We start from the raw sequence: 11,914 nt of genomic DNA, 5'->3' as shown, positions 1-11,914 counted from the left end.
CATAATAGTATTACATGCTAAACTATTTAAAACAGAATTTGTTTCTTGAAACAAAATAAAGGCTATTTATAAAGAAATGTTTGGTGTTCACTCACATTAATGTTGTTTTCATATTAATTATTATTTTATTTGTAGTAAAACAATGGTTAAAGACTTCTGTGGTATTTGTCAAAGGCATAAACAAGACTAAGTCCATAATTGTATTACATGCTAAACTATTTAAAACGGAATTTGTTTCGTGAAACAACATAAAAGCTATTTATAAAGAAATGTTTGGTGTCCACTCACATTGTCTTTTTTTTCATATTAATAATTATTTTATTTGTAAAATAATGGTTAAAGACTTCTGTGGTTTTTGTCAATGGCATAAACAAGACTAAGTCCATAATTGTATTACATGCTAAACTATTTAAAACAGAATTTGTTTCTTGAAACAAAATAAAGGCTATTTATAAAGAAATGTTTGGTGTTCACTCACATTAATGTTGTTTTCATATTAATTATTATTTTATTTGTAGTAAAACAATGGTTAAAGACTTCTGTGGTATTTGTCAAAGGCATAAACAAGACTAAGTCCATAATTGTATTACATGCTAAACTATTTAAAACGGAATTTGTTTCGTGAAACAACATAAAAGCTATTTATAAAGAAATGTTTGGTGTCCACTCACATTGTCTTTTTTTTCATATTAATAATTATTTTATTTGTAAAATAATGGTTAAAGACTTCTGTGGTTTTTGTCAATGGCATAAACAAGACTAAGTCCATAATTGTATTACATGCTAAACTATTTAAAACAGAATTTGTTTCTTGAAACAAAATAAAGGCTATTTATAAAGAAATGTTCGGTGTCCACTCACATTGTCTTTGTTTTCATATTAATAATTAATGACACATGAAGTGAGATTCAAGACTAGTAATCTGCAAATCATCTTTTCTTTCAGAAACACGTTTTTTATTCTGAAATGGCCGTTCTTGAACCCTGTATGAACTATGCAAGTCTATGTTTATTAAAACGCTTGAGGTAATTATACAACTGTGTTCTTCAGAGTTAACCTTTTCTGTCAGTAATTATCCTCAAGCTCAAACAAAATGGACTTTTGTGGGTACAAGTCGGAAATTGACGTTTCAAAACATGGTCTGTTAACAAGTAACACATATGACATTAACATATGTTCTGTCAAAGCAACGCCAGATATTAAGAGAAACCCGCAATAATACAGGCAAAGGGCGAATTTCCCATTGTCTGTTCAGCATATTATGACTTACGTGATGGTTATAGACCACAATGTTGAAACCAAAACATACTTCTAAAAGAATGCATACATTTTAGACACCCACAATGTTTTGTTTTGGCTTCCTTTGAGAGGATTCAAGCCCTTACTCGCGCGCAGCTGTTCTCAGTTTCACTTGGTCTCTCCCAGTCCGTGAAGAAAGAACATTGTTTTATCCGCGCGTAAAACTCTCCCTCTCCTCTGATTGGCTGGTTTCACGGTAGGGGGCGTTACTAGCCGGTGCGTGTTATTTAAACGGGTTTGAAGCCTAGAAGCAACAGCACATGAGTTACCGCACGCCGCAAAACAAGAGGAGAAACGTGGAGATTTCTTGTCTAGCACTACAAATACTTTTAATACGTTACGCGGAGAGGACAGGACCAATGCGAAGACAGTGTGGATAGTAACACCATTCGTGGGATATTTAGAAATGAGAAGGGTTTCGTGTTTCATCTACAGATGACTAGGTAAGGTCATATATTTGCTGACATATTTAATTTATTTTTATGCATTAGTAAATAAACTTGGACTGTGTGAGGATTTTATGTGTTTTGTGCTATACTTGATTCTATTTTAAAATAATAATAATAATAATAATAATAATAATAATAATAATAATAATAATAATACTAATAAATCGTTGTTGAGCTATATTTGATATTTTACAGCAGTCGATCTACGCCTCTATATTTATTGAACGTTTATTGCAGTCAATATGAAAAGTCTGAGAAACAGAAGGTTTAAACTTAATTTAATTTTACTGAAACACACAAGAAATATTTTAATAATTTTAAATGTGTTTTTTTTTTTTTTTGCTTTTTGGATTATGATCATTGTATAATTTAACCTTTATGTACATGGCACTTCAATTGATATGAAAGTGTGATTAATTTTCTTATTATTCCTCTGGAGGTAACACAGCACCTTATTACTTTAAGCACTTATTCAGGAGAAAGAAAGGGGGTAAATGAAATTACTGTATTTCCGTCCCACACCTGTTGAGTTCTGTTTCTGCCTGCATGGCACATTTGACTTATAAAGCTACTATACCGGGTTTAATGCTCCATTATATGTATTTAATGCATGAAACATATGATGTTTATTGTTATATAGCCTAGTATTGTATCATTCGACTGAGCTCACTGTTGCTAAGTGTGCATTTGTCTAATATATTTGGAGCACAGCTGTGCTCAGCAGTTGTCAGGCGTCAGTCGGCTGACAGACACGCAGATCTTCTTTTCTGCCATAAACACTCAGAGACTTTCAACTGGCAGCTAAATTGGTGCTTAACTTGTTTGTCAAGACCATGCACATCACATAGTGTAAACTGTTAACAGCGATGATGGGGCAAAAGGAATTTCCCTAAAATATTCAACCATATTTTGGGAGTATTAATCTTAGATCACTCAAAAGAATTTAAACTTTTATGTAACATTTTCCATTGGTCCTCACTGGTCCACGCCATCAAAATAAACATGTTTCCTAGATATAAACAATGTCATATTATGTTTCGTGTAAGACATAATGGCATCTATCAACCTGCTCCTTATCTGAATGCTTGTGGGGCCGCCGCATGTGAAAATGTTGAACCAAAAGAAATAAACTTTTGTTCTAGTTGGCAGGATACAACACTGAAGTTTCTCTCAATCTTTCATCGATTGTGTCATTCACTTACTCACTGGCTGTCTTTTCACTCTCTACATTCTGTTCACCTGCTAAATAAGATAAAACAGGACCTTTTTTCTCATGGTTGCCAGGAACATTGAGGGCAGAATAGGAGCTTTAATGAGTAGTGTTTTAGCCCTCCCCAGGGAATTGTCACAGGGCTGTCATTATACTGCTGAGAGAGAAGATGAGGTCCCAGAGGACAAGCTCTCAAGTCAACAAGCCTCGTCTCAGTCCCCGCTCTGCACCCTACAGAAAACCAGTCTTAGCTTGTTTTTACATTTGCTTACGTTTAAGAAATAGTTCAGAATGTTATGTTCTTTGCTACATTATTTGACCAGGTTACAAGTAATCATTTGATCTTAATGCATGCTTTTTCCACTGACTAATTGAGCTGGTTTTAAAATGCATGTCAACCCTTTAGGGAGCAGGTCTGATTTTATATCACTGTTGTGTCAGCTTTTTCCTGGAATATTTGTGATGACATCCTCTTTAAAATGTTTTATTATTGTTCAGTATAATAAAAATGGCATTAAATACAGACTCCTGGTTTAGAAGAAGTTTTGTCTATTTAAATTATTGCATGGTAAGAGACATACGTGACTGAACAAAAAAAATTAATTTCCATTCACCCATACCCCTGATTAGCACACTATGTGAAAACGGGTATTATTAATGGTCCTGTGGGCAATTACACTATATGCGTGAGCACATAAACAGACATGTTGGCATGGCATTGAAAATTAAGATGAGGGGCCTGTTAAAGAGTCATTGTATTTTGAAAATTAAATATTGTTTGTTTGAATCAAATTTACAAAAGTGTTGGTGATCAAGAAATATGCTATAGATCTAAAAATATTTGATATTGCAAGAAATTTTCAGTATTTTGATCTTTAAGAAAACACATGCATTGTATTAACATAAAACTTATGAATTAAAAACATTTTGGAAAACAATTATATTTCACTGTTTAATTCCCAGCCTTGCTAAGCTTAAAATGTAGAGACGTCCAGCTTGGGTTCTGCTGTTTTGTCCAGTCTGAGTGAGTCTTGTTGGCTAACACTGCTATTATTTTAATCTAAAAGGAATGGACAGGGTCATCTTGAGTTTCAAAGTATGAGTTTTTGATTAAGCACATACCACGCTTCAAAGTTCGTATTATTACATGTGATGCAAAATTCAGCGAGAAATGTTAACATTATGATTTAATCAGTGTACAAATTTATCAGTTCAAGCTGAGACTTGCTTGAGAATGCATGAGAATTATTTGCATTATGTTTGGTCTCAAAGTTATGTGCCGTTAGGTCCAAAAGGTCAATTTTTAAAAAGTAAGAATGTTGAGTAATTGCCAATTAACGTTAATGTGTCTCTTGTTTCTTATCTCTGATAGGACATTTGATCAATGACATCACCGGAGCAGATGAGAACGCAGTGATAGCCCCTTCTGTCAATCAAAAGGTCCAATTAGAGCAAAGTGACGCCTCCTGCGTCCGGCTCTGAACATCCACATCATTTTCTGCTTGTGTTGGTCCCCGTGAGTGTTTCAAAACTGTTTCTCCAACGCTTTTTCCAAAAACTAAGACTGTTTTCCAAAGCAGAAACAGCACAGAACTCCCAGACTGAGGTGATGGGAAGTGTGCGGGCCAACCGCTACAGCATTGTGTCATCAGAGGAGGACGGTATGAAGTTGGCCACTGCTGCGGTGCCGAATGGGTACGGTAACGGGAAGAGCAAAGTGCACACCCGTCACCAAACCCAAAGCAGGTTCGTCAAGAAAGACGGACACTGCAACGTGCAGTTCATCAATGTCAGCGAAAAGAGCCAACGCTACCTGGCTGACATCTTCACCACATGTGTGGACATCCGCTGGCGATGGATGTTCGTTATCTTCTGCTTGGCCTTCCTGCTGTCATGGCTGTTTTTTGGATGCATCTTCTGGTTGGTCGCCATATTCCATGGAGACCTGGAGAACAATGGTCACAAGTGTGTCTCCAACGTCAGCAGCTTCACTGCTGCCTTTCTCTTCTCCATCGAGACGCAGACTACAATCGGCTATGGTTATCGATATGTTACAGATGAGTGCCCCATCGCTGTGTTCATGGTGGTGTTTCAAAGCATAGTTGGCTGCATCATTGACGCCTTCATCATCGGTGCAGTCATGGCGAAGATGGCAAAGCCCAAGAAAAGGAATGAGACGCTGGTGTTCAGCCACAATGCTACGGTGGCCATGAGGGACAATAAGCTGTGTCTGATGTGGAGGGTGGGGAACTTGCGCAAAAGCCACCTGGTCGAGGCCCATGTCCGTGCTCAGCTCCTCAGGTCTCGCATTACAGCCGAAGGAGAGTTTATTCCTCTTGACCAGATGGACATTGATGTAGGCTTCGACAGCGGCATTGACCGCATCTTCTTGGTGTCACCCATCACCATCGTCCATGAGATCGACGAGGACAGCCCTTTCTATGACATGAGCAAACAAGAAATGGAAAACTCTGACTTTGAAATTGTAGTCATCCTGGAGGGCATGGTGGAGGCTACGGCAATGACCACCCAGTGTCGTAGCTCCTACGTGGCAAACGAAATCCTCTGGGGACATCGCTTTGAGCCAGTCCTCTTTGAGGAGAAAAACTATTACAAAGTAGACTACTCTCGCTTTCACAAGACCTATGAAGTGTCCAGCACCCCACTGTGCTGCGCAAGGGACCTTGCTGAGAAAAAGTACAACATATCCAACTCTAATTCATTTTGCTATGAGAATGAGGTGGCCCTTTCAAACAAAGAGGAGAAAGAAGAAGGGAACGGCGATAGCCTGGGGCCTGGGGGAACGAACATGGAAACTAGCTCAGACTCTGAACACAGCCAGGCCACCGTTCCCTTAGAACCTCGGCCTCTACGGCGTGAATCTGAAATATGACTGTGCAAAACTGGCAGGAAGGTTTAACAGACACCTCTTCATGCAGGCACAATTGAGCTGAACTGAGCCCTTCGGCGAGGCAGACTCAAGCTAACGGTACAGTTACGAAGAGGAAGCAACTGTACAAGAGTGTTCTTACGAATATGCATGGTTAAATAAAACACAGCATAGAGGCACTGCACAGCTAATGAAGAATGCACATCAAGGAGGGGAGGAGAGAGTTTCCCATTTTGGCGACACTACCTTTTTAGACCGTTGCTTCTGAATGATATAAAGCCGAGAGGATGTAACTGGTTGGCAAAACTTGAAAATGAGCAGGCATGTGTCCATGTGCAGTTGTCCAACGATGTGAGAATGATTCAAGCTCAGACCAATATTTGCTGCTACCGGAGTCAATAACGAATAAAGGTACAAAAGTTGTCACTGAGGCGGTACCTTTTTAAAAAGTACACTTTTGTATCTGAAGGATCCCCATGTCGGTATGGCACATTAGTGCTCAAAGTGTGCGTATCATCACCTTAAATAGTGACAGCTTTTGTACCTTTATTTCATAAAGTGTGTCATTGAGGAAAATGTACACTGAAAAAACCCAAAAAGTTAAGGTAACTCAAACCATTTGAGGAAACCGATTGCAACAAACCATTTAAGTTCAAAAAATAATCCTAATGAGTACTGCGAACTTAATCCATTTGAGTAAATGAAGCAATTCGAGCACAGTAAAGCCCAATAAATGAAGAGAACTCAAACCAACTGAGTACTGTAAAACTCAATAAGTTAAGGCAACTCAAACCATTTGAGGAAACCGATTGCTACAAACCATTTGAGTTAAAAAAACTAATCTATATGAGTACTGTGAACTTACTCAATTTAAGTTGAAGTAATGAGGTATTTAATTAACTTATTACCTTCAACACTGAATTCAAAACTCTTTTCAAATGAGTAGAATTAACTTTCAGTCAATTAACTACACTCATTTCATTTGATAAAGTTGACTGTTGGGTTTGGTGGCGCAGTAGGTAGTGCTGCCGCCTCACAGCAAGAAGGTCGCTGGTTCGAGCCTCGTCTGGGTCAGTTGGCGTTTATGTGTGGCGTTTGCATGTTCTCCCTGCGTTCGCGTGGGTTTCCCCCACAGTCCAAAGACATGCGGTACAGGTGAATTGGGTAGGCTAAATTGTCCGTAGTGTATGAGTGTGAATGAGTGTGTGTGGATGTTTCCCAGAATTGGGTTGCAGCTGGAAGGGCATCCGCTGCGTAAAACATGCTGGATAAGTTGGCGGTTCATTCCGCTGTGGCGACCCCAGATTAATAAAGGGACTAAGCCGAAAAGAAAATGAATGAATGAATGACTGTTGGGTTTTACTGTGTATCTGCATTCGGTTCTGTGTAAAATAAAATACTTTATTATTAACAATTTTCAAATTGACATAATAACAGTTCATAGAAATAACATTATACAAATGAGATAAAACAGCCAGGAGTGTTAGTCAATGTCTTAAGTATAATTAAAAAGTCCTGTTCTTACCGTCTAGTTAACTGAGTCTTCACTGAGTCCACTGGCCTTCAAGTGAGCCATGGGTATTTCTGGAACAGTGAGGGGGTTTAGGAGGTGGATGACCTCTATTTGGAAATACAGACATGTCGTTGTCCGTCTTAAAAGAAAAGAAAAAACATTGTGTTGAATCTTGGAAGCCCACTGTAGAACACGGTTATCTATAGGGAGAAATGCACAGGAACATGCCTGTTTATTGTTATATCGATTTATATATATATGGGACAGGGTCTTTAAATCAGTATCAGTCATCATGTCCACAGGGACAAAGAGAGTGAACGTGTTAATGAATGTCTTTTTACAAGTGCTGCTATGTTGCATATAGAGTTTTAGACTTAAACCAAAGAGTATTCAAAATGACCTTTCATAAAAGAATTTAATGCATTCTTTATTAGACAAGTTATGACGTGGAGTAAAATATATATATATATATATTTGTAAGTGGAGGGAAAAAAAAGGTTTTTGTTTGCTTACGCACATATATGGTTTATTTTTATTGTTTATTTTCTAGTTCGAAGCCAACACAGAATATGAATAACAGAGCCCTTAGGAAATAAGAGAGCTACAGGTTAGCCAACCTTATTTCAGACTCCTTTTCACCCCAGAACTTCAGTGTTACTGTACTTTAGTGCTACAAAAGTGTTTGGGTTGCTAGAAAACCTTTTAGATTTAAAGTTGTATTTGCATGGAGTTTCATTTACAGACAGTTTCAGTGAACGACGGGAGAAAAAGGCTTTGGTTTTATTGGAGAGGAGTGGGGCGGAAAACACAATCCACTCTCCCTTCTGACTTTAAAACTCTCTAATAATTAATTATTTCTCAATCAACTCTAACCTCTTGCCTTGCCTGACAAACTGCAATACAACCCTAATGACTTGTTTGGCAGGTGTACCAGGGACTAGGTATGTAGGACTGGGTAATTAGACTGAGATCATGGTACTGTGATCCAATGACAATCAGAACACAGAATCTGAGCTCAGAACCGCACTTGCACACAAAATGTGCTCCTGAGATATCGCTTGACGTTTGATTGTGATGTCTAACATGTCTCCTGTCACCCTCTTTAATTTTCTTTACTCTTAATGCCTGACTTACAAACTAGAGCACTTTCTCCAGAAAGCTCTATAAAAGGAGACTATAAAATTAGAGGATATTTATTTTAAAATGACTCTGCACGTGTTAAATGTACAGAGTATAAATTGCTATCAATGCCTTTTAACCATAGCTTCTTTTATATTTTATTTTAGGCATTTTCTTTGTTCAAGAGACACTTGATACACATTAGTAAACCTGGTTTGCACTAGGCTACTGTTGGCTCGTTTCGAAGAAAAATGCTCCCGTAGCATTTCTTGCTCTCTGTTGTAAATATATCCCCATATGCAGTTTTTGTATCAGTCTTCCCTATTGTACTGAAAGAAAACAATGGAATGTACAGATTTTTATATTATGATTAATATTATTGTTGTTCTTATTATAATTATTATTATTGTAATTATTATTGTACATGCTATTTTATTTCATTTTTTTCAATAAAACAAGATTGAATGGTCAAAAGTCGATGTGTTCATTGGGTAACTTGGATTGGCGATGTCTTTAAATAAACATTGGAAACACTGGAAAGACTAACCATAACACATAAAACACAGATATAGAGCATGAACGCTGTAAACTACTGACAGCGGCAATAAATTTGTCTGAAGTATTCTTTCAAACTCTCAAGCTTTTCACTTCAAATGCACACAAGTTCTTTTATTTATGCATGATTCTTCAATTAAAGGCCAGTAATATCCCTGTGAAATATTTCTTTTAAAAATTCACTCTCTGTATACAGTTGAAGTCAGAATTATTAGCCCCCTTAATTATTAGCCCCCCTGTTTATTTTTTTCCCCATTTTCTGTTTAACGGAGAGATCTTTTAAAGATTTTTTTCAACACATTTCTAAACATAACAGTTTTAATAACTCATTTCTAATAACTGATTTATTTTATCTTTGCCATGATGACAGTAAATAATATTTGACTAGATATTTTTCAAGGCACTTCTATACAGCTTAAAGTGACATTTAAAGGCTTAACAAGGTTAATCAGGTTAACTAGACAAGATAACTAGGCAAGTTGTATAACGATAACGATTGTATAAAATTTAGCTTAAAGGGGCAAATAATTTTTACCTTAAAATGGCTTTTAAAAAAATTCTTGCTCTGTTAAACATAATTTGGGAAATATTTATAAAATAAAAAAAATTCAACCGGGGACCAATAATTCTGCCCTCAACTGTACACCAATGATTAATTAATGCTTGCAACAGGTGTGACAAGATGAGTTAAGTGGAATTTTTTAAGGATATTTAGCCTCATGGCAGCAGGCTGTTTACGTCAGTTTTGCCCATAACCTCCAACCTGCCCTGGGACACGACTGACCTATTAGAACTTTTCCTGAATTCAAAAGACACTCTGCCATTCATCAAACTGACATGGACTCATTGAGCTGGAAAATAAAATGTACGGGAGTTTCTCCAACTATGAGGACTTTTAGTCCTGTAGACTTTCAGAACATAAACTCTCTTAAAAGACCCTTCTCATACTCCTGGTTTATTTGAATCGTCCATTAATAATGTTCATGAATACATACAGTTGAAGTCAGAATTATTAGCCCTCCTTCGATTTATTTGTTTTTTTTTCCAAATGATGTTTAACAGAGCAAGGAAATTTTCACATTACGTCTGATAATATTTTTATGCCTGCATTATTTACAGTTATTCAAGCCTTATTTGAGTTTCTTTTTTCTGTTGAGCACAAAAGTAATTTTGTTTAAGGCATTGTTAATTTGTGCTTAAAAATTTTAGGAGTTCCCCTACGAAGTCTTGCATTTTATTATGAACCGCAGGTGTTGAAGATGGCACATAAATTACTAGGAGACAGCACACAACCCTTACACAAATATTTTGAGTGAATGCCCCTTGGGCGACATCTAAGGACAGTAAGATGTTCCACAAATCGTTATGAATTTACTTTTGTGCCTGAAGCGATTTGATTATGTAATAAATGTGGTTAATCGATGGATTGTTATTTATTATTATTAATTAATAATACATTTGATTATTTCATTTTTTTATATAAATTATTGTTATTTAATTCATTCATTCATTCATTTTCTTATCAACTTTGTCCCTTTATTAATCTGGGGTCGCCACAGCGGAATGAACTGCCAGCTTATCCAGCATATGTTTAAGCAGCGGATGCCCTTCCAGCCGCAACCCAACACTGGGAAACACCCATAAACTGAAAATAGAGCTGAAAATAATATTTTTGGCTATATATTTTTAGTGTGTGCAACTTAAAACACAAAGTATTTTAGTTACAATACAAAACAAGAAAGAAATTGCTGTATTTTTGTTAATGAACGGCCCGTGCTGACATCTGGAGATTTTAACGCTTTAAAAATGATTACCTTCAAGTGTCATTTCTTTTTCATAAGTGCTACTACAAACCGGCTTTCACACCTCTATCACCGGAGCTCAGAATAACCCAAATCCATTATGTCAAGATGAGAAATTCCAGTTTGTTAAGGAAAGGAAATGAGTTCTGTAGTAATACCAAATAGGGATGACCGTCCTGCTCTGCATATCCAATTCATGATTTGTGTTTAAGATAAATGATGGAGAAACTGGATTCAGATTTGGTGCCATGGAAAATATCTTTATACACAGGAGGCTCAGATTGACACTAATGTCAACTAAAGTAGCCTGGATTTCTGGAGCAATGGAAAAGGAAGGAACTAAAAGTGTGTGCGTGTGTGTGTGTCACTTCATCTGCTCCGTTCGTTAATGGTGATTAGCAGATCCTCTGATGATGCAGATATGAACAGGAAGAAGGACGAGAAACAAGGGCAATGTGCAAAAAACAAAAACAATTTCTTTTAAACAAACACAAGCTTGCAACACGGTGGCTCAGTGGTTAGCACTGTCATCTCACAGCAAGAAAGTCGCCGGTTCCAGTCCTGGCTGGGTCAGTTGGCATTTCTGTTTGGAGTTTGCATGTTCTCCCCGTGTTGGTCTGGGTTTTCTCCGGGTGCTCCGGTTTCCCCCACAAGTCCAAAGACATGTGCTACAGGTGAATTAGATTACCTAAATTGGCCGTAGAGTATGTGTGTAAAAGAGTGTGTATGGGTATTTCCCAATACTGGGTTGCAGTTGGAAGGGCATCCACTGCAGAAAACATGCTGGATAAGTTGGCGGTTCATTCTGCTGTGGCGACCCCTGATAAATAAATTGTAACTTTCAAGGTGTTGATCTTAATGCACATTACATTAGTTCCTTTTAAATTGGTATGTATTCTAAGTATTCTATGTATTTTATTTAAATATTTAACCCAGTGGTCAATTTTACCTCAATTTTGGTACATAAGTGTTAAATACATAGTTGTGAATAATATTAATGAAAGGGATTTTATATAAATAGAAATATTAAATGCAAATTATGTTCTACTTTTAATGTTCCATCATCACTCAGCATAT

The 11,914-nt window shown here is 37.0% G+C and overlaps 1 protein-coding gene across 1 annotated transcript; it reads left to right on the top strand.

Moving 5' to 3' along the window:
- Positions 1 to 1,556: 1,556 nt before the first annotated feature.
- On the top strand, positions 1,557 to 7,378 carry kcnj2a (potassium inwardly rectifying channel subfamily J member 2a). The gene is made up of 2 exons (XM_056469234.1): positions 1,557 to 1,742; positions 4,331 to 7,378. Exon 2 carries the CDS (start codon positions 4,568 to 4,570, stop codon positions 5,849 to 5,851), a length of 1,284 nt encoding a protein of 427 aa, XP_056325209.1. The 5' UTR covers positions 1,557 to 1,742; positions 4,331 to 4,567; the 3' UTR covers positions 5,852 to 7,378.
- Positions 7,379 to 11,914: the final 4,536 nt, after the last annotated feature.

The sequence above is a fragment of the Danio aesculapii genome, chromosome 12 (genome assembly GCF_903798145.1).
Source record: "Danio aesculapii chromosome 12, fDanAes4.1, whole genome shotgun sequence".
Classification (NCBI taxonomy): domain Eukaryota; kingdom Metazoa; phylum Chordata; class Actinopteri; order Cypriniformes; family Danionidae; genus Danio; species Danio aesculapii.
The sequence above is the reverse complement of the archived record's forward strand: the minus strand, read 5'-3'. Positions and strand labels throughout refer to the sequence as shown.

Coding starts and splice junctions, on each gene's coding strand:
- kcnj2a (XM_056469234.1), top strand. CDS start 4,568: ATGGGAAGTGTGCGGGCCAACCGCTACAGCATTGTGTCATCAGAGGAG.